This window comes from Barbus barbus, assembly GCF_936440315.1.
Source record: "Barbus barbus genome assembly, chromosome: 9".
Classification (NCBI taxonomy): Eukaryota; Metazoa; Chordata; class Actinopteri; order Cypriniformes; family Cyprinidae; genus Barbus; species Barbus barbus.
Window position 1 is genome coordinate 17,469,074 of NC_136737.1, and position 24,639 is coordinate 17,493,712.

The window sequence follows — 24,639 nt, forward strand, 5'->3', positions numbered from 1 at the left end:
GAAAAACAATTGTAGTACAAAAATAAAACAATGCAAATATTACAAATATAACATTAAAAAGTGTATAATTCACTCGTTTTCTAAAGAAACACTGTCCAACAGTGACACCAGCAGGTAAAGTTACAGCAAGAGTCCACGCCTCTCTCGCCTCCCCTGAGCTCATTGAGTTTTAAAGGGATAGTTCACCCAAAAATAAAAATTCTGTCATTAATTACTCACCCTCATGTTGTTCCAAACTAGTAAGACCTCCGTTCTTCATCGGAACACAAATTAAGATATTTCTGATGGAATCTGAGAGCTCTCAGACCCTCCATAGACAACAAGGGTCCTTACAATATCAAGGTCCAGAAACGGTAAAATAATCCATGTGACATCAGGGGTTCAACCGTAATTTTACGAAGCTACGAGAATACTTTTTGTGCGCAAAAGAAAAAAAAAAACGACTTTATTCAAATTCGTCTTCTCCACGTCACCCTAGCGCCATTTTGGAGAATATCCACTGAACGCAAACAGCGTTATACACGCAAACACAGATACGTTGTTTTCGCTCAAATCAAAGTGTACGTACAATGAAGAAAACATATCTGTGTGGTGCAGCTGACACAGAAGAGCATACGCTGTTTGCATTCAGTGGATATTCTCCAAAATGGCACTAGGGTGACGTGGAGAAGACGAATTTGAATAAAGTCGTTATTTTTTTTTCTTTTGCGCACAAAAAGTATTCTCGTAGCTTCGTAAAATTACGGTTTTGAAAGCTCTCAAATACCATCAGAAATATTTTAATTTGTGTCCAAAGATGAACGGAGGTCTTTCGAGTTTGGAACAACATGAGGGTGAATAATTAATGACAGAATTTTCATTTTTGGGTGAACTAACCCTTTAAGACCTCCTAAAGTGTAAGGTGGGTTTACTGGGGGGTAATTGAGAATGAATGGGCGAAAGTCTCATGAGTGATATAGCAATATGATTATGTTCAGTCGTAATTGGTTCATGTGATACATCCCGCCTCTTGTATTTGTGCGCATTCCGAGTTCGCGAATCAGTCTGAATGAACAATATAATGGCATTAATGGGAAGACTAATTTAAAAAAGTCATTTAAAACAACTCACACACTTAGATATAACCACTTTATGTCAAAGTACTGTAAGACTTGAAATTGCCTGAAAACATGATCTGTGGGAGTTTTAGTGAGTAAACAGCTTGTTGAAATTTAAAGTAAATCTTGGTGTCTGTGACAAATATTTACCAAGCTTTGATGACTGATGATCCAAAAAATTCAAAAATAGTTAAAAGTTAAGTATTAAAAAGAATAACTGAACATAAGTTCACAAATACAAATATATCGTTTAAATTGTTACCAGCTTGAGTTATTATTTTGGAATAAATGTAAAATGCTTAAAATTAAGCATGATGAGCACTAACTTGATGAGATTCATACTTGGCTTTAATAAATAGAATATTGATTACATGGTTAATTTTTTTTTTCCTGATAGTGTAAGTAATGTTTATTTAACCAAGAAAACGTGACTGGGACATGAAGCTACATTTTATTAAAAAACAAACAAACAAAACTTTACCTCCTCATTTCAGAACACCACTGCACACCATTTGCGTACAAGCATGATTTTAGCTTGTAGTCTGATTTATTTGTCCCAATTAAATTTATTTGAGTGACTTGTCCCAACTGTTTTTTGTTTTTTTCCGCGTCAAAGGAAATCAGGCGGAAATTGTTCAATCTCGTACGGCAGTGGCTTGTATTGTGTATTACAAGCTCCTGATAATTTTTAACCTTACCTAAACATTTTGGACATTCAAGGAATTCTTCATGTCAATTCAACTAATTTGTAATATGTTCAAAGGCTCAGAACCTCCGAATTATCGCAAGTCGCACAATGCATGTTCACCCAACACGATCACAGTTGATTACGTCTCATATGAATTCCTCAAAGCTGTCCCCAATTTCACAGCAAATGTATTGCCAAAAGTGTAGCAAAATGCACCTGGCTTCAGTACTACAATGATTTTGTTGAGCTTAAGGTTAGAGGGTCAGGGTTAGGGCTAAGACCCTATGTTTTGGTTCAATGTGGGAGGATGGCTGTTCTGACCTCAGGTGTTTTGGGACCTACCTGGTTGAAGTGCTCTAGCTTTTCCTTCACGTTGACCAGGATTGGATCTGCACTTCTGATCTTTATCTCTGGGTTGTGTTTCTGGGCTTGCAGTCCATTCCCCACCACATGACCTGTATAACTGAAGCAGAAACAGAGCAAGAAATATGTTACCAGTACAGAAATCGAGCACTCATTGGTCTGATGATAACGATCTCCCTATTTTGAGTTCTGGAGTCCTAAAAATGCAGGGATTGTTCAAGACTTGTCTATTAGAAACAGGCCCAAGGATTGATCGGATGTTCAGACAGCCATTTCACCCACATAAATGATTCATTATGAAGCCTGCGGTGAAGCCTGAAGACACAACTGTGCTGAAAATGTAGGTATAGACCCTGCACCCTTTTATTAGAGACGTTAACGGAGACGGATGGAGGGCGTCCTTCAACAAAGGCAAAGTTGGTGCAACCGAGGCAAGCAACGCAAAATGCTGACCTACTAAACAGTATTCGAGAAAGCACAATAGATTCAGACAGGTTGACCATAAAACAATTTTATGGATCCCTGACAATGCTATTCAATGAACAATGTTGATGAGGAAACAAACTTGAGTGAAAGGTCTCGATAGGTCTTCAATATTCACTCTTCGGTGGGACATCTCAACATTGGTTGCCATAGTGACTGTCAGAGTGCCATGTTCAGCAGCCTATAAGATCAGTGGGTCAAGCTCAGGCGGGGCAGATAGGTTAAGACTTTGATTAAGCACAGAGAGTGAACTTTAAATACAGATATGACTGGGAAGTAGGGTGGATATATTACAAGCATGGAAAGATGCAGAGATTTGATTGACTAAAATGAGCAAAAATAAATAAATAAAATAAATTAAATAGAAGTAAATGGACAATAACATAATTTTGAGACAAAAAAAAAACACATTAGTTTTGGTTGCCTCTAACATGCTGCCATGATGGTTGACACTGACAGAATGTTGTTATGTGGTCGCTGGGGTTTTTCTGGGGCGTTCCTTTGTGTTCCAAGTGAAATGAGCCCAAATTTAAAGCGCACAATTAAAAGGTCCAAAGTTTGCATGAAACTAAATATGATATGCATCATATTTAGAATGTTACTAGGGTGTTGCTAGGGTGTTACTTTGTGTTCCAAGTGAAATTAACCCAATTTTAAAGCACGCAATTAAAATGTCCAAAATGCACAGTATGATATGATAAACACACATTACACTAATGTTTTTAAAACTAAAATTTAATAAAACTAAATTATTCAATGTATGACATGACAAAATAATTTTTATCAAGAGACAAAAATGTGTGTAAATTAACACAGGCAAAACACCTTTTCGCAAATTTCCATATCATGAAGAGTAAACGTCACATATCCATCAGTTTATGCAAAACCATTTTTTAGCAATTGTGAGATAATAACACAGAAGCTATTTCCAGCACCAGCGTCCTTGAGACAGACGGGAAGATAGACAGTCAGACAGACGGATCAAAGGGTTAACAGTGGGGGGCATATAAAGCGCAGCGGGAGTGCAGAATAATGCAGCCATGTGCTTGTGCATCAATAAATGAATGCTTGTTGGAGAATCGACCCGCTGTTTTCACCACAGCTAATCTAAGTGAATAAATAATGACCCCAGACACCTCATGCTGCATCCGAACACACAGCTCACTTTGCAAGGTGGAAGCACTTTGTCAGGAACCAATGTGACAGACTTGTTTGTTGGTTTGTGCTTTTAGCTGTCATGCTTAAATGCATTTGGGCGGCAGGTACGATGGAGATGAGATATGCGAGTATTCACTACATGAGAGGAGCGGATTATGTGGCTTATTTAAAAGAAGAATGCGCTGACTGTGGATACAGTCATTTTTACTTGCTCGTTCTTTCTTTGGTGAGCCAAATGTGCTCCATATGCACATAATTAAAGAGGAAAGAATCTGTTCGACGTGTTTCAGTAAACATACAGCCAATCTTAAGGCTGATCATCACGAATAGACATTTTTATGGAAATTTACTATAGCATGACTGTTGAAATGGCTGCTTGTCTTCTTCATTTCTCTGCAGATACTCAAAAAGGAAGAATGAATATTTCCATGACACACTTCATTTTGAGAGTATTACATTTTTGATGAGACATTACAAGTCTATCAGTGGCTTCAAATATCGATTTTGAATAGCTATTAGTTTAAATTAAAAGCAGGTTTCGGTTTTGGTACAGTCAGTATTGAATGAATTAAATTAACTAAATTAATTAGATTTAGTGTTGCTAAATCTAATTAATTTAGATAATTGCTAGGACATTTCTAGGTGGTTGTGTACTGGGCCAAGTCAAGTCTAGACTCAAGAATCTCTTAAAAAAGACGGAACAACAACAACTACGTCCCCGTCTTGGTACAGTAATGGTACTTGGTACCATTAAATTTAGGGTTGCTTGCATGTTGCTAGTGTTTTAAGAGGTGGGGTTGCTAGATTCTAGACTATCAACCTATATGATTTTCTTTCAATTTGCCAGGCAAAATAAAGTCCAAACTTAAGATGCTCCTAAAAGGAAGGCATCAACCAAAATAGACGCCTGTGTTGATAAGGAATTGTTTGAGGTGTTTAAAGGGATAGTTCACCCAAAAATGAAAATACTGTCATTATTTACTCACCCTCATGTTGTTCCAAACCCATAAGACCTTCATTCATCTTCGGAACACAAATTAAGATATTTTCAATGACATCTGAGAGCTTTCTTACCCTGCATAGACAGCAACGTGACTACCACGTTCAAGCCCAGAAAGCTAGCAAGGACATCATTAAAATAGTCATCAGTGGTTCAATATCATGAAGCAACAAGAATACTTTTTGTGTACAAAGAAACCCAAAATGATTTTATATTCAACAATTTCTTCTCTTCCGTGTCAGTCTTTGACATGTTAGAGTAGCACTAATGTCACATGGACTAATTTAACATTGTCCTTATTACCTACTGGGCCTTTAACATTTCGAACAGAGGGTGAGTAATTAATGACAGAATTTTTGGGTGATCTGTCCCTTTAAAAAAATACATGCAACTTTTTAGTTTTAACAAGTAGAAATACAGTTTTATCACTAATAGTTTCTAGAAAAAAATAGTGCAGAAACTGGTCAAGATTGAAACTTTCTATAGATACTTCACAGAGCTTTAGCGCAAGTATGAGCAATTGTTAATTCAAATTGCCTCAGCAAGCGCCTCTAATATTAGCATAGCCTACCACATTTCACCCACACACAATCCAATCAAATACCGATATAATCAAGCCCTGTTTTTCCTAAAAAGAGTTCACACACAAAAGAAAGACCACAACAAACAAATCACCTCATAAAGTACTTTGATTATGACACAGACAAACTGCTTCAAATAAGCTACAAAGAACATCAGACTCTCCAAACAGATGTGTTAGCGAGAACATGGGTCTTACAGTTCAGAGCGGTGGGCCTGCCACTGCACTCACCCACATTTCTCACAATAATTAGCAGCTAAATGAATCCAAACCAGAAAAAAAATCAGAGAAAAATATTTACCCAGCTCAAGACCAAAGAGTTTGGAGTTCCCCTTTGACTAAACTCTGCTTATTTTCCCATAGAAACCACACACATCCCCCTGTGAGGAGTAAAACTCCAATTAAATTCATCTGCTATATTGGATTAGCTCATTTGTTTGCTCAGAAGGTTATGAAACTCGGCACCTAATGAGCTAGCAATATCCGTTCTTCATGAGCTGTGCATTAGAGGTTTCTTCATTCTTTAGAACAGCTTTTCCACAAGTTATTGCCTTTGGCAAAGACACACAGCCTAAACGGATGCCATACGCTAATATTTCAACAAGTCCTTTTTTACAGAATACCCAACTTTGGTGTATAGCATCTGAGTAAGCTATGCTATCCTGTCTTATGTCAGCATGAATTCAGCTGTGTGCTCATGTGTGTAATAACCGGGTGTAAGACATTCTGGTTGCTAGTTTCCCATCCTATTTATTGTCTGTGGTCCATGAAGTTGGGAAGGGCCCATGCTAATGTAGGACAGCTGTTATATATCTAGTCAGCTTTGAACTGCACAAAGCTAACAGCGCTGTTCTGTATTAAAAGCAGCTGTTTGGAAAGGAGTAGTTCAATAATAAGTTGTAATACAAGCACTGGATATCCTATATGCAGTTACAGTATCCCTTACAGGTTTTCAGGTCATCAGCCACTATACTGAAAATATTAGTGTATCATGTGCCATTTGTATGCTATGTATCGAAACCTATTTAGACATCACTAAGGCCCATCTATGAAATACTGTATGGGTAGATAGTTCACTAAGTTTACATACGGCCTCAATGGAGAATTTACTAAATAGCAGTGCAATAGTATCTCAGTGCACAAAAAAACCCAAAATGCTCTAACCACCCACAGTCCTGTTTAAGCAGGTGCTAAATATGCTAAAACTGCACTGTGGTGTTTTGAAGTCCTTATCATTATTAGGATACCAAAACACCTACTTTAGGCTTATTATATGTGTAAACTATATAAATCTGTGTGTACTAGCATTAGCATTATGATCAAGCAGAGGTTTAAGCAGACCTACAGCGACACTAAACTGAACATGCTACACAGAATCAGAATCAGAATTAGCTTTATTGCCAGGTATGTTTGCACATACGAGGAATTTGTTTTAGTGACAGTAGCTCTACAGTGCGACAGAATGACAGCAACAGGACAAGACACAGATAATAATAAAAAAAAAATAAAAAAAAAATAAATAATGCATAAATACACAAAAATGGACAATGTGCAAAATAGCACAAACACAATATACAAAATAGACAATTTAGTATGTACAGGTATGTTAGGTGCAAATTTGAAATGTAATAAGTGTGTGTGTTAAATAAAATAAAAGTATGATAGTGTTGTGTGTTTCATGTTTATTTTTAAGAGTTCAAGTGTTCATGAGATGGATTGCCTGAGGGAAGAAACTGTTCCTGTGTCTGGTCGTTCTGGTGCTCAGAGCTCTGTAGCGTCGACCAGATGGTAACAGTTCAAACAGGGAGTGTGCTGGATGTGAGGGGTCCAGAGTGATTTTACCAGCCCTTTTGCTCACTCTGGATAAGTACAGTTCTTGGAGAGTGGGGAGGGTTGTACCAATGGTTCGCTCAGCAGTCTGGACTACCCACCGTAGTCTTCTGAGGTCAGATTTGGTAGCTGAACTGAATCAGACAATTATTGAAGTGCAGAGGACAGATTCAATGATAGCAGAGTAGAACCGTTTCAGCAAGTCCTGTGGCAGGTTGAACATCCTCAGCTGGCAAAGGAAGTACAACCTCTGCTGGGCCTTTTTCACAATAGAGTCAATGTGAATGTCCTACTTCAGGTCCTGAGAAATTTTGGTGCCCAGAAATCTGAATGACTCCACTGCAGTCACAGTGCACAGTTCATGATAGTGAGTGGGGGGAGAGCAGGGGGGTTCTCCTGAAGTCAATGATCATCTCCACAGTTTTGAGCGTGTTGAGCTCCAGGTTGTTAAGACTGCACCATACAGCCAGCTCCTTAACCTCCTGTCTGTAAGCAGACTCGTCACCATCCTGAATGAGGCCGATCAGTGTAGTGTCATCTGCAAACTTCAGGAGCTTGACAGAGGGGTCTTTAGAGGTGCAGTCGTTGGTGTAGAGGGAGAAGAGCAGTGGGGAGAGAATGCAGCCCTGAGGAGCTCCAGTGCTGATGGTGCGGGTGCCTCACCAGCTGCTGCCTGTCTGTCAGGAAGCTGTTGATCCACTGACAGAAAGAGGTGGGGACAGAGAGCTGAGTTAGTTTGGGCAGGAGGAGGTCTGGAATGATAGCGTTAAAGGCCGAGCTGAAGTCCACAAACAGGATCCTCACATAAATCCCTGGTCTGTCCAGGTGTTGCAGTGTGTAATGCAGTCCCATGTTGACTGCATCATCCACAGACCTGTTTGCTCTGTAGGCAAACTGCAGGGGGTCCAGTAAGGGTCCAGTGATGTCCTTCAGATAAGCCAAAACCAGTTTTTCAAATGACTTCATGACCACAGATGTTAGAGCCACAGGTCTGTAGTCGTTAAGTCCCGTAATCTTGGGTTTCTTTGGGATGGGGATCATGGTGGAGCGTTTGATGCATGAGGGGAATTCACACAGCTCCAGTGATCTGTTGACGACCTGTGTGAAGATGGGGGCCAGCTAGTCAGCACAGGATTTCAGACAGGCTGGTGTCACACCGTCTAGGCCTGGTGCCTTCCTTCTCTTGTTCTTTTTGAAGACCTGGCACATGTCATCTTCTCTTATCTGCAATTCAGATGTGGGGGAGAGGAGGGTTGCAGGAGGTGTGAATGGTATTTTTCAAACCTGCAATAGAACTCATTCAGATCGTCTACCAGTTGTTGATTCTCCACAGTGCTGGGGGATGGTGTCTTGTAATTGGTGATGTCTTTCCTGCTATGTCTCATTAGTCCATGTCTTTACAGTCCTTAATACAGGTGTAAAAGATTTAAGTTTCTGCCTGTAGTTTGGAATAAGATGAACCAAACAGTGATCAGAGAGTCCTAAAGCTGCTCGTGGGACAGAGTGATATGCGTCCTTTATCACTCTGTAACAGTGATCCAATATATTACTGTCTCTGGTGGGACATGTAACATGCTGTCTGTATTTTGGCAGTTCACGGGAGAGATTTGCTTTATTAAAGTCCCCGAGAATGATTAAAACAGAGTCTGGGTGTTGTTGTTCTGTCTGTGATCAGATCAGTGAGTTTCTGTAAAGCTGTGCTCACGTGCGCTTGCGGTGGAATGTAAACACTCACGAGAATGAATGAGCAGAACTCCCACGGCGAATAGAAAGGTTTACAGTTGATGAAAAGCGTTTCTAGATCTGAACAGTGCATCTTCTTTAACACAGTTACATCTGTACACCACCTTCTCATTGATGTAAAAGCATGTACCGCCGCCACACGATTTCCCCGTTGATTCCACGTCGCTATCTGCTCTGATCAACGTGAAATTAGGCAGATGTAACACGCTGTCTGGAATGGCGCCGTTCAGCCAGGTTTCCGTGAAACACAGGGCAGCAGAGTTTGAGAAGTCCTTGTTAAACCGGGAAAGCAGAAGGAGTTCATCCGTTTTGTTGGGTAGAGAGCGGAGATTAGCCAGATGGATGCTAGGCAACTGCATTCAAAATCCGCGCTGTCTGAGCTTCATGAGCGCACCGGCTCGCGTCTCCCGTCTGCGCATCTTGAAGCGTCTAAAGAGCGCTGCAGCTCTGCCTGACTCTCAAAACATTCGAATAATCGAAAACCGGTTGGAGATTTTGTGGAGTGTACTGCCGAATGTTCAGCAGTTCTTCCCTGGTGAAACTGATCGTGTTAGACACACAAAAAACAGGAAAAAACTTTTCTGTACTTTTCTATAAAGAATGGTCATTTTATATAGAAAAGTACAAATGTAAGTGAAAATTAAACAAATAAACAATTAAATTAAATTCTTAATTTGTCAAATGTAGCCTTTAGCTACGTTATGTGGCTCAAACCAATGTTTTGAAAGAAATATCCTTTTGAAAAAGCAGCAATAGCCATTGGCCAAAACCATTTTTATGATAGTAAGTGTGTTTTGAACCTGGTAAATTATCTTAGATTAGCAAGAAACCAGCTAACAACTGTTCATACCAGCTTATCGTGGTCAGTTTTTGAAACATTGGCTTGTTGAACATCTTGAATTAGCTAATGAGAAGCTTAAACCAGTAAATGACATACTTGGACTAACTAATAACCTGCTTAGACTGGATATAAACAAGTTACCTTGTTCCAAAACACAGCTACAAGCTTAAGGCCAATCGTACAGCTAGCTTAACCAGGCTAAACCACCTAAAACCACAACTGATTGTAGCATATTCAGTCTTAAGCTCTTAAAAACCAAAATAAGTGTTATGGTGAGCATAAGGATGGGTCCTCAATGAAAACACATAAGCTGAAATGGAGCACAGCCAGTCTAAGACCACAGAGGAAAGGAAAACTAAGCAGGTCACAACACTGAGAACGAGGCTGAAGCGTTTCATGACAATTGAGTGAGTGAGTGAGTCAGCACTTTTCCAATTTGTTTACCATTTTATGTAGGTTAAAGTTCGACAGTGGCATCAGTAATGGATAAAATGTGAGAGAGAAAAAGAGAGAAACTAAGAACAACCCGAAAAAAATTCAAGACTTTGTCCACGGATGGCAGTTTCCTAAAATGAAAACAAAAACAAACTGTTTCCACAGTAACCTCACACATCCAGTTGCTTGGAGTCTGGCTGACATCAAGCTATAAGTCATGCTAACATTTCCTTGGTTAACTCATTATACGAAACATTCATTCATACTGCACTGTGCAATGGGAGGTGAACCACAACTCCAGCTAAGCATTTTCTTAAACGATCTTGTTCGCTCAATTTAAAATGTTACATAGCCTTCCAAATGGACCTGAAAATTCCAAGCCAAAACTACATGTTTTGGACTGAACTCGGTGTGAAACCTCGGCCATCTTGTGAACACATGTTTTCCTCGACGGGTTTCTTTGACCCCACTATTTATTATGACCAAGTGGCAGAATATTTTTATTCAGCCAGACTAATGTATTAGTTTCATGCAATCATTTGTGGGGATTTTTGGTTGAAACATGGATGAATGTAATGTTCAAACAATTAACTAAGAATTTATTTTGTCCAAAAGGGGGCAGTGTTGACTTGTTTGAAGAGGTTGTGCTCACAGGAAAATATGCTATGCCTAGAATAGCATGCTAATATGCTAATTTCACTATTTCTGCAGGGTATAGCACATATACTGTGCACATAATGCTAATTATCTGCATACTACATCAAAACTTGCAGTATGCAACAGAATGCACAGCAAGGAATCCCCAAATGCACTGCACTTAGCTTGATTTTCCATTTCCTGTGTGACAAATGAACTGTATTATCAGCTGTGATGTCTCTTTCTTCATTCATTATTTTAGACTGTTAAATGTTAAGACATTTTATACAAAATGGATAACTATTTATATCCAAGAGAAGTGTTTGCAGCTCACTACAAGTAATATAGTGTACTGCTGTTTGAAACATTTATTGTTGATTAATGTGTTCAGCATGTGCTAGTACTATACAGTACATACTATTTTGAATATTAGCACCATAGATATATACGTAGAAGCCTCATTAGTGACTGTTCCTATGGGCCACTATATATAAGCCGTCTGCCATATTGTAGCGGTAAACTTGACATCATTCACCATAGTAATCACTGAATAATCAAAAGATGCCACAATCATGCATAGAACGGCTCAATGGCTCTGTGCGAACCTACAGTGTTGTGAATGACATCAAAAATACCGTTCCAAGATGGCGGCCGCATCTATGTGCCTGGAGCGGTCAAATAGAGCGTCTATGTCTATGGTTACTTAGCACTGTCATGCTGTTAGCATGTTCTGTCTCATATTTGTAAAAGAGAAGGCAGTATTTAGTCTATACTGATCAGTATGCTAGTATTTTGTTCCAATAGTCTTTGTACCAACAAATGGAGAGCATGACCATTCATTTCTGTGTGTTAGCATAGAGAAAATGGACTAATCTGCTTGCTAATTTATGTAATTTGTGGAATTTCTGTATTAGAAAATACATAGCTTTTATAATGTTTTTATAATGTTGAACTCAGTTACTTTGCCTGAAAGATAAAGATTAGTGGTCACCTAAATGCCATGTGGCAAAAATGTAGCATTATCTAAATTGAATGTTTATGTTTTGTATTGTACCTATTTGCAATCAATCGATAACAGTTAGGGAACCACTAAATATTTATCTTTCAGACAGAGCAATTCAGTTTCACATAATAAAAACTTCTCATCTTAATACAGAGATTTCAAAAAAAAAAAAAAAAAAAACCATTAGCAAACTAGTCGGTTTGCTCCATGGTGACAGTGGCCTGTCTCCAGGACTACCCAGTGTTTGGGCCCCCAGTATGAAGGGTGCCAGCATTGCATTGTTGCTGTAGCGTGGACGGCGATGGAGCAATTTGCCCAGGGGGTGAATGGGGAGTGGGATCTCTAACCTCTGAGCAAATGCTGAGGAACAAATGAGGCCAGAATAGGGATATATCTGGAATCACAAAACTTTTTCCATTCAAGCAAAGCGATTGTGTTGCAGAAGTCAAAAGAGAAAAAGTCTAAATGAACATATGCTGATATCAAAACCGCCTATATGCAAATGTTTATTTTGAGTGTGTGTTTTTCAGGGAATCTCATTTGTAGAGCTCCAGAACTTTCTGAATGAAGCTGTCCGAATGAGGACTGGAGAAAAGCCACGATAATCCATGGCAACCATCAGTCCTCTTGGCCATCTTATAAACTTCATGACCTCACAGAGTAAATAGAGACCTTTCTGGAGAGATATCTGATTTGACTGCCTTCAATTACAATCAATTTTGGAGGAAAAACAGAAACATTGTTAGGAATAAGTCTTCAGCCAGCCTGAAAATCTTGTTCAATATGCTCCATTTCTGTCAGTATAGAGTCACTCAAAGCAATGATATGATGATGTAGATGTTATATCAACTAAATGTAAAACTTGCAAATACCATGACACAATATATCTTTAATATTCTGGTCAGCATTACAGGAATATGGATCATTGACAAACCAGTGTGTACAAAATAAAGAAATTGAGAAATATTGTATCCAGTTTAAAATGCATGTGTGAAGCACTATTTTCAACCATTTGTTTTAAATAACTTATACTTAAATGTATTAATGTAATATTTCTACTGTAACCAAAGATCTAATAATAATATATACTTTATTAATTTAATGGTTTAGCCATATACACAAAAACACACTTTGGATATGTACGCACTTTGCATACATACACGCACACACACACACACACGTTGGTTTTTGTGGTTTATCGGGACTCTCCATAGGCATAATGGTTTTTATACTGAACAAACTGTGTGTGCTATTGCCCTACACCAACCCTACACCTAAACTTAGCCCTCACAGGAGACTTTGTGCATTTTTAGATTTTCAAAAAAACACCATTTAGTATGTTTAGTATGTTTTTTAAGCCTTTTGAATTACGGGGACATAGGCACCTTCATATTGTAATACCTCTGTCATACCCATGTCATTATACAAATTTGTGTCCTCATAAACCACATAAACATGCACAAACACACACACACACACACACATATATATATATATATATATATACACATACATTGCCCTCAATAAGTATTGGAACAGTAAAGACAAAATTGCTCTATTGGCTGTGGAGTCAAGATATTTGCAAATTTTATTAAAATATGAATACGAGACAAAACTACAGAATGTCACATTTTATTATTAGCCGTTTCAACACATACATGTTTTACCAAATAAAAAGAACAGCACTTTTAGAGTTCATCCCACTCATTGATGTGAGCATAAGTATTGGGACAGTTGAACATAAGGCAGACATAAAATATTAAAAGCTATTATTTAGTTGCAGATCCCTTGCGCACAATCACAGCAGTGAGTCTGTGACCCATAGACATCACCAGACTCTTGGTCTCATCCTTTGAAATACTTTTCCCAGCCTTTAAATGCAGCCAATCCCAATTGTTGTTTGTTTTGGGGAGTTTCTGCCTTTACTCTCCTCTTCAGCTGGTGAAATTCATGTTCAATCAGATTTAAATCTGGAGATTGACTTGGGCAATCTAAGACTTTCCATTTCTTTGCCCTTATAAATTCCTTGATTGACCTGGCAGGGTGTTTTGGGTCATTGTCCTGATGCAATATGAAGCACTTCCCAATGAATCTGGTGGCATTTTCTTGAATATTGGTAGGAAAGATGGTTTTGTATCCTTCCAAATTCATTCTGCTACTGTCATCATACATTAAGTCATCAGTAAAGTTGAGAGGGTCTGTTCCCGAGACAGCCATGCATGCCCATGCCATGACACCACCTCCACCATGCTTTACAGATGAGGCTGTATGCTTGGGATCATTGCAGTTCCCTTTTTTCTCCACATTTTTGCTTAGATGAAGGTTCATCTTTGTCTCATCGGTCCATAAACACAGTTCCAAAACTCTTCTGGCTCACCTTTGTGCTTTTTTGCAAACTCTATCTTGCCTTTCTATTTTTGGTGCTGGTCAGAGGTTTGCATCTTGCTGTGTAGCATCTGTAATTCTGTGTCAAAGTCTCCTGAGGACAGTAGATTGTCAGAGCATCACCCCAGCTTTCTGGAAGTTGTTGGTGATTTTACAGACACTTCTTTTAGGGTTCATTTTCACAGCTTTTATGATTTGTCTGTCATCAACTACTGTTGTTTTCTCAGCAGATCAGGTCGTTGTTGGTTGCTGGTGTCGCTGGTGGTTTCTAAACTCTCGATTTCTCCATGCCCTTTGTTTTCGCTAGAGCTCTAATTGACTTCCTCTTTTATTTTAGCATACAAATTGCTTGCTTTTCTCTCAAAGTCAACTCCCTCATCTTCATCCTGGTTTGTGTGGGTCATCATCGAATGCAAGATTCAGAATACAGAAGTAATGGATATAACTGATACGACACATACCCTGCTTGTAATATCTGAAGAATTAATGCAGCAGGACACAGCTGATCACTTAGAAAGACCTGTGAGGCAACTGTTCCAATACTTAAGCTCACATCAGTTAGGGGGATGAAACTCTAAAAGTGCTGAACTTCTTAGCTGGTAAAACATCTATGTGTTGAATCACCCAATAATAAAATGTGACATTCTGTAGTTTTGTCTCATATTCATCTTTTAATTAGGGCCCAAGCCACTAAAGCGCAGGGGCCTCTTGTTTTCCTAAGGATTATTATTATTATTTTTTTATATCGACTATCAGGGCACTTTTGGGGGCCTTAACGTGCTCAAATGCACGCACATTGGAACCTGCGGCCATTAGGACGCCGCAGAGGCTGGGACCTGGGCATTGCACAGGAGCTCTACAGCGCCCCCTGGAAAATCAAAACACAGTCAAAAAGCTTGACGTATAGCTCACACATACTTGCACGTATTCATATGAAACTCGGTACACATATAGATTTCATTGAGCTGAACATCTTTCGCGCAGCATGTCTTAAGTTCCGCCCAACAGGAAGTCGGCTATTTAGGGCTGTTTAAAAAGCGCATGCTCTGGAATTTGATATACTCCTCTGAGGATTTCCAAACGATTGCCACCAAACTCGGTGAACATGATCTCAAGACATTAGGGACGCTAAATTGCGAAGAGATTTTTGATATCTTGAACCGTTTGCCCGGGCGAGGCGATGAAGTTATGGCTAAAAATGAGAAACAGGAAATGCCTAATAACGTCCACATACATTGTCTGATTTTGATCACACTTTACTGGTTCATTCGTTGTATGATGCTAATCTGATAGATGTGACTTTTATGACTGAAAGTTATAGCGCCACCAACTGGCAGCAGGAAGTGTGTCATTTTTCAAATGCTTTGAATTCAGCATCTTATTTTTACTTGATTTGCTTCAAACTTCACCAGAATAATGTCAAAACATGGGCGATGTAAAACTGTGAAGGGAATATTGATATCTAAAATTCTGTTGCCATGGCAATGTGTCAAACTTGAACATTATTTTCTGGTGATTTTGAGGCAGATAACATGTTTAGAATGTCATGAAACTCAACACACATATCAGTATTAATGATAGATAGACACTGGAAAAAGCTCATAAATGGGCGTGGAGGAGGCACTCTATAGCGCCACCTTTTGTCAAAAGTGGGGGTGTTAGTTTTAGCTACAGACACCAAACTCGGTACATATATTGTTCTTATCAAGCCGGACAACTTTCTAATTTACAGTCATTAGCTACGACCAACAGGAAGTCGGGTATTTTTATTTTAATGTGAATTTTTGGGAATTCATACTCCTCCAAGCATAAACAAGTAATTCACACCAAACTTTACCAGCATTTATCAACATGATGCCAAGATACTGAAGATGCTAAATTGCGAACGGATTTAGGATATCTTGAACTGTGTTTTAATGGAAATTTATTAAAGTTACAGTAAAAAAAGAGAGGACAATTTTTTTTTTAGCTTTTAAGAGCAGCTTCCAAACACTTAAAAAATACATACACAGAACAAGTCATTCTGAGGAAATGTGATTAATTCCATGAATTTACAATACATTATGGAGAGCAGAAAATTAAAAAAACTGTCAAGACATCTGATGTCACTCTGCTTCTGTGTGTGGGGTGGGGGTGGGGGGTGGGTGAAAGAGAGAAAGAGAGAGAGAGGGTCTGTTTAAACTTCTGATGCTTTAATAGTGGTTTAAAAGTAACAGTAAAACAGTTCAGCTGACAGATGCAGACTAAGCTGTAATGCAGGCCAAAATATTTCACGAATGCTTAGATCAATAAAATAGTTAAAAATTGCTTATAAATAAAAGGTTAAATAAAAGGTTTAAAAAGGTTTTGATAACACTTCATAATAAGGTCTCATTTGTTAACATTAGGGAATGCATTAACTAACATGAACTAATAATGAAAAATATATTTCTACAGCATGTTAATTCTTCATTGATAGTATGAACTAACAATGACATTTTTTTACTGCATTTATTTATCTTTTTAATGTTAGAAAAATAGTCATGTTCAAAAGATACAACTTTAAATTTTAATAATGTATTAATACTTGGACTTAATATTAATTAACATTAATAAATGGTATATAATTATTGTTGATGTTAACTAACAACAGTTAAATAATATAGTTATTTTTAACATTGGTTAATTCACAAATAACATTAAGTATGAACAATATCATTTTACTTTATTTGTGTTAGTAAAAATTATTCATGTTAGTTCATGGAAAAAAAAAATCGTTAAAAAATGCTTATAAATCATTAAAAGCTTTGGTAACTATAATAATGTCTCATTTGTTAACATTAGTAAATGCATTAACTAACATGAACTACCAATGACAAATATATTTTCACAGCATTTATTAATGTTTGTTGATGTTAGTTAATCAAAATGTTCGTTAATTCACAGTGCATTAACTAATGTTAACAGATAAAACTTAAAATTTTAATAATGTTTAAGTTTTGAATATTAACTAACATTAATAATTACTATATACAGTTGCATGCGAAAGTTTGGCAACCCCTTGCAGAATCTGTGAAAATGTGAATAACTTTAACAAAATAAGAGAGATCACACAAAATGCATGTTATACATTTTTGTGCTGCAAATAATAATTTGAAACTAATTTGATACTGACCTATGACATCCTGTGAAATGACATCTGAACTTACATAATCTCATGGATGTAACAGTAAAACAGTTCAGCTCACAGACGAAGACTAAGATGAAATGCAGGCAAACCTATTTCACAAATGCTTATAGATCATTAAAATAATTTTAAAAATGGTAATAGATCATAAAAAGTGTTGGCAACAATTTACAACAAGGTCTCTTTGGTTAACATTATTTAATGCATTAACTTACGTGAACTAACAATGAACAATCTATTTTTAGATCATTTATTATTATGTTTTTAATGTTAGTTAATAGTAACATTAAAAATATTCATTTCTTTGTTAATTCACATATATAAACTAATGTTAAGATACAACTTTAAATTGTAATAATTTATTACATTTTGGGCTTGACATTAATTAACATTAGTAAATGTTATATAATCATTATAGTTCTGGAATATAGATTTTAACATTAGTTCATTCAAAACTAACAAACTAAGTATTAATAATATATATTTTACTGTATTTATTTTAGTTAGTAAACAATTGTTTATCTTAGTTCATGGTATAGTAGCTGATGCACATTAACTAGAAATTTTAATTAATAATGTAGTAGTCAATTTTAAACATTATTAACTAAGAATCATAAATGCTATACAAATACTGTTCATGATAACTTATATAATGTTAAAAACTACAAACTTATTGAAAAGTGTTACAAAAGTTTTACAGTCATGGCCAAAAATATCGGCACCTTTGGTAAATATGATCAAAGAAGGCTGTGAAAATTAATCTGCATTGTTAATCTGTTTGATCTTTTATTTTAAAAATTCACAAAAATCTAACCTTTCATTGGATAATATGAATTTATGAACTTATGAAATCTTATGAACCACTGACAACTCCTAAATAAGTGGTTTGTAAATGTTAAATTGATCATTAATAAAGTATTAAAATACAATTATTAAACATTATATATATGCTCAAGAACAAAACATTTATAGCTGTATTTATAAAATGCTTACTAATGCCTATTAATGCTGGAACAACACTTTATAAAGGATGGATTGCCTATGTACTAATACTTAACTAATCATTCATAGTGTGCAGTTATTATAAAATGTTACTATGCTAGTTAATCAAAATGTTCATGTTAATTCACAGTGCCTTAACTATTGACAGATAAAACTTTAAATTTTAATAATGTTTATAAGTTTTGAATATTAACTAACATTAGTAAACGCTATACAAGTATTGTTCTTGTTAATTAATATAGTTCATGTTAGTAACTGAAACTTTATTGAAAGTGTTACAGAAGTTTTATGTATTGTTGTGTGTGTATGTTTCACAGTCTTGATGGTTTGGATTAACCCTTTCATTGCCGAATCCCTCAAATCCAAACTGCCAGAGGGTTACTATAATGCATGTGCTTGCTGTGCACCGTTTTCCTGATGCCTGGGTGGCGGTTGCACTGACGGCTTGGGCCCGTCATCGCTGCTTGCAGCTTTAATCATATTTGTAAATGTCTTGACTTCACAGCCAACAGAGGGCACTGTGTATATATATATATATATATATATATATATATATATATATATATATATATATATATATAATATATATATAATATTTTACAACCTAAAACCGCTTTGTCAAATCATTTAATATTATGTGCATTTTAATGTATTAAAATAAAGGCAGCAGCTATTTGCACTAAGTGTAAATAGCGATAGGTTCTATTTACACTATGTTAAAATAGCAAGATTTTCTGCTATTTATACTACTTATTGCAAATAGTGGCAATTATCTGCACCTCAGTATTGTAGTACATTATAAAATAGTATGCAATAATAACGTATTGAGTGTAAATTATAGTTTTAATTCAAATTATTAAATGGATGCCACCTTATTGGGACAACAAAGCACTCCCTACACCTACCCTAACCCTACCCGATACTCTTATTTTCAACTTTTTTATTATTTTCTTCATTTTTATTGAAAATAAATGCCTTTCTGATGCAATATAAGATTTGAAAAGGGAGAAAAAAAGTTTGGCAAAAGGCGGGCTTGAACTCGGGTCGATCGTGTCAAAATGTATGTGTATTACCACCTATGCCACTGAAGCTAATGCTGAATTAGTGTCTTTTTTTTTAGTGTTGACTAACTCAATCACACGTTAGTGGGTGGACTTAATAAAATAAAATGTGCGCCATGTTCTTGTCCCATATTAATCCTCGCATTAACATGCAAATTTGAGTTCAAGCCCTCTTCTGACAAGACAAGCTTACCTCTCTACCACATCTTCTCCACTCCAGCAGGTGTTTTCATCCATCACCACCTCCCCCTCGCACAGCATCTCCGGTAGGGTGGAGAAGAAGGATTTGTATCGCTGGATGTAGCCCATAAACTCCCTGCAGGAAGTTCAGGCTTTCAGGAAGTTATCAAAAACCATCAAACCAGGCGTAATTATGCAGTACAACTAGTTTTGCCCCATTCATCACACTTCTCCAATCAAACATGCCCAAACACTGATAGACACAAGTGGCAGATTGGCCTCCCGTACTTGTTTGTGATTGTTATTAATGCTGACAGCGTTCTTCCTTGCTCGCACATGTTTATTTGATGTGGGATTAAATCATTTGAACATTCTTAGGCTGACACCCAAAATCACTTTATGACAAAATAATTAGAGATAATTCTTCTTTTAAAAAACTTGGAAACCTGGAAGCTGAATTGCTACTGCTTACTTTGAAATCTTTTTCAGGCTTCTGGGTTTGTCGTTTTTGGATGGCTTCAGAGGCAGGGACCTGGGGTCATCGACAAGTGCAGATTTCAGAGGAAAGAAAGCAGAAGAAAGAAAGAAAGAAAGACAAACAGAAGTTACTGTATACAATCTGAAACATCTGATTGGTAAGGATTTTAATTTCAAAATAGGTTCAACAATTACGTATATATGCAGTGGATGTCATTTTCTCACCTTCTTTTCAGTGTAATGTGCTCATGTTGGTTGCCTGTATTAGGTAGTGTTGTAGTACTGGAGGACGTGACTGAGGTTTGGAGTTCAATGGTTGGGTTTACTGAAGGAGTCAAACTTCTTGTGGTGGGACTGACTGGAGTGGAAGAAACCGGTTCGGTCAAGGAACCACAAACTTTACCCACCTGAAAGAGAGATGATGACAGGAATTATTATGTGTCTGAAAGTGTATGTAAGAAAAAATAAAATCATGGTGAATGGCATAATTTAGGCCCTGAACTGACTCACACCAATTCAAAGAGATTACTCCATCTAGTGGCCACTAATAAATGGCACACTATCACTCTAGTAATATTTACAATATTATTGTTTACTAGTTGGAACAAACTTGCACAATAAACTCAAACTTTCACTGTATTGGATATTGAATTATTATACATGAACATTTTTGTACACATAAAATGTGTATTTCATTTTATTCAGCCTCTCATCATCGCTAAATTGAAAAAAAAAAGACAAAATAAGCTGGGCAATCATACTCTGTTTTGCCATAGTTGACATATGTCATTTATATTCCAGAAATTAGAAAAAGGAATAAGTACTTAAGAAGTTATAAATGTGTGCATGTGTAAATGTGTTTGTATTTGTATATCTTCTACAGAGCTTTATTTATCTAAGGATTAGCCAAACTTTCTCATTCCCCTGCTCTGGCCCCTCGCTAGCTACATTGCCTTTTGGGAAGGGGCCGGCTGGTTCACGGGAGCCGTCTTTGTCCAGAGGTGAATTTGCATGCAGGACATCGGCTGATTGAGACCAGACAACACCCAAACAACTCAAGCAGCACCAAGATAGCTCCAGACCACATGCAGCGTGAGGGACTGGAGAGGCCGCATAGTCCTCCATATCAATGCCAGTTCTGGGGCGGCACATAAAGACATCTTATAAACAATGAAGATATCATGTTATTCTTCAGAATCTCATTGTTTTTACAATTAGCAACAACATTTTAACGAACCTGATTTCATTTGTAGTGTACATCTAATTCCCCACATGCTAATATGTTTGCACAAATGCCAATTTGTACCACAACACAGGTATCAATTACATCCTGACCACTGCATAAGGAGCCTGATAGTGACATTAGTATAAACAATCATTTCTGTTCACAGTAAATAAAGCAATATGCAAAATAAAACTCTACAGTATTTTGGCAATTCATTCATATCTTAGCAGAAGCTAACCAAATTAGTTAAATGCCAACATGGACAAGTATCACAACTTATTTTGGGTTCTTATTCTCAAAAACCATGAACAGATCTATGAAAGGCAGGTGAATAAAAACCACATCAAATAAGTGAAGATACACATGGTTTGTGCAGCTTCTAACAGCATGAAACAAATCAAAAAAATTTTTTTTGTAACTGTCCTTCTATGTTGGGCTGCCACTTGATGTCCAATGTAAATTCTGTGTCCCAAAGTGGAACCATTGGTATAGTTTTTGCTTTGGCCAAATCATAACTTCACTGATCAGTCTACAGGTCAATTCCATTAGGGTTGCATCTAACAGCAATTTTAGCAGTCTGTCTCTTAAACCTGGGTCTAGATCAGGTAACGCGAGCCCAAAGTCATTTCAGCCTGGCATCAGTGAGTGAGCAACATTTAATCCAGTGATGGAGTGTTTAAGGGGGGTCAAACTCCCACAAGCAGCCTCCATTGTAGAGCAGTAAGCTTGGGGTTGGCGTTTATAGGGGCTGCGGTTGGGGGCTTAAGTAATAATATCTCCCATTCTGACTGGCAAGTCTATGCTCTTTGAGAGAGATTTGTAGGAATATGGTCTCAAACTTGATCTACCAATATAGAGCTGTCATCACCAGGACATGATGGGTGCAAAGCCAAACTGTCACAAAACCCCTGACCTCTGTGGCCCCTTTAGCCATGATTCCAGTGAAAGAATCGAGTGAGAGTGACTGACAGACGGTCGTCCTATGTCGTGCACACAGACTCTGGCGTTGATGGTATGAATAGCCTCAGGGTGGGTGGCTGGGTATTCACTTACAGACAGCCATAGTCACACTGTCATGACCAACACATTTTTTACAGTAGGTGTCATATTACCACATAATCACGCTCCTAATCATTGAGCTAATAATAAACTCCTTGCAGATATAATAATTACAAGGCAACATGACACCACTGAGAACAGACCAAGTATTTTTAGGCCAAAAGCTAATTTATAAGAATTATCAATTTAAGATTTAAGTACATGGAAGAATAGCAGTTGAGCAAAACTGCAGCCTTACAACTGCACAGCCTGATTGGGCGAGACATTTGATCACTTGAACATGCTGCTGCAAGTGCATGCACGCTAGACCTGATTAGTCCAGCACATGGTGCAGCTCATTTGTGGAATAAAAATAAACGTGTTCTATGAATCAGAGAAGCATGACTCACCACGGCGCTGAGATGTGGTCCGTGGAGTTGCGCAGTGAGGATGGCATCGTTAATTCTTTCCCGGATGCGTAGAAGTGCCAGTTCAACTTCGTATCCCCCTGATAGTGCCCCGCTCAGCCCCTCCAGCAATGCTACATAGTGTCTCCAGGGCCCATCTAGCTCAACTACGCCTGCCAGGCAACCCCGCATCACATTGAGACATAGGCCTCCGCAAGGCCGGATCAGGGTCAATCCACGGCAGTGCGGACAGAACAGCATGCGCACCAGTGCACGTCCACATTGGCGCGCCATTCCCACCGATTCAGTGGCATTCAGAAGCTCGGCACCTACCACCAGCGCCCGACTGAGGGCACGACCAGCCACTAGTGCCCTGGACAGTCCCTGAGCAAGTTCTTGTGGGTGAGGGCCAAAGGGATTAATGTCATGCTGAGTGGCACGTAGGCACTCGCTTCCTTCGGAGGACCAGGTAGAAACATTTGAACCCAAGCCAGGATTGACCAAGTGCTGGTATACCAATGGGAACAGTTTGTCGTAGAAACTGTGGACTGAGTGTTCCACAGAGATGTTGGCATCACCTCGGAGGTAGAGGTCAAGGTCAGAGAATAGGGTAGACACCAAGGGTTTCGCGTCTTGAGAGATCGTCTCGTAGGTGCTGTCGAAGAGTGAGTAGGTGTGATTTAGAGTGAAGGAGAGCAGGGAATGGAAGGTATCTGAAGAGGAAATAAAAGAGGAATTCTGGACTGAACAAGCACTTAAACTGACGTCCCTAAACAGCATAGTCAACTTACATGCATAAACATTCGTAACATGAGAGGACCAACAATTGCGGTAATTTTGTTTGACATTTATGAGACGGTCAAACATACTAGTCCGTCATGGTTCACCTCTGCCTTGTCTAGCATTGCTTACAACTCTTTCTTATGCATCTAATCTCTCTTTCCATTGGACTAATGGGAGCTGACAACACTTAATCCATGGATCTTTTGGGCTGGCGCTATTGGGCTGAAGGTTAGTTGGACATGCGACTAGCTTATGACCAATTTTAGCAGTCAGGGCGACATCTTATACTTCAATATGCGTCCGGGTTGCAAATGGAAGTTGAGGATCATAGTCATTTGTACCATATGCATTATTTACAATGGCATATTAACTTTGTGTGACATGTGACAGACGGGTACTTAAGTTGACAGCTGGTAAAACCCTTCAAAGTGCAGTTTGCTTTAATGTCATCTCATTCATAACAACCAAAGCATTCCAGCTCTGTCTTGTTTCTCTGCGAATGACTAGCATGCAAACAGCAAGCCGAAAGTTATGATTGCTCTTTATTGATGGAGGAACAAAAGAACACATGTTTGGCTCACAGTACTAAAAGACACACATAACAATCTTTCTATAACAAGCCTTTGAGGTTTTGCAAGAAAACTGGCAGGGATTCTGAATTGTTGTATCAATGTTCTTGCTACTGGCGTTCACATCTCTCGGTGGCACTCCAGGCATCCTGTAATCCCAACAACATGTGAGTAACCTTCTCAGGTCAGGAACTATATCTAGATCCCTTTAACCAAGCCCCATACATCAGAGTCAGGATGGGTGGTTTGTATGAATGATTAGGAAGCATTTCAGGTGGGTGGTACTGGAAACATGTTTATGTACTGACACTTTGAACCTACAGTAAATCTATATTTAAAAAATGGTTCAATTCAAACACTTGTAGCACTAGATGCCTAAAAATTCAGACTAGGGAGTATCTTGGCAACTACATCCAAACACCTCAGTATCAGGTGACATGGCAGGGGATTATGCCCAGATCGTGTAATGGGGTTCTTCTCATATGGTTC

At 38.0% G+C, this 24,639-nt stretch overlaps 1 protein-coding gene across 1 annotated transcript in view; it reads right to left on the reverse strand.

Annotated features, from left to right (window-relative positions):
* LOC306874867 (glypican-5-like) overlaps nucleotides 1–24,639 on the reverse strand; it is a gene marked incomplete at its 5' end in the record, with an annotated part of 58,509 nt that overhangs the window by 30,314 nt on the left and 3,556 nt on the right. The window contains 5 exons of the mRNA XM_079425158.1: nucleotides 2,128–2,248; nucleotides 19,665–19,787; nucleotides 20,124–20,183; nucleotides 20,354–20,535; nucleotides 22,802–23,511. Of these exons, the coding sequence (XP_079281284.1) occupies nucleotides 2,128–2,248; nucleotides 19,665–19,787; nucleotides 20,124–20,183; nucleotides 20,354–20,535; nucleotides 22,802–23,511 (1,196 nt within the window). The remainder of the gene's footprint in view (nucleotides 1–2,127; nucleotides 2,249–19,664; nucleotides 19,788–20,123; nucleotides 20,184–20,353; nucleotides 20,536–22,801; nucleotides 23,512–24,639) is intronic.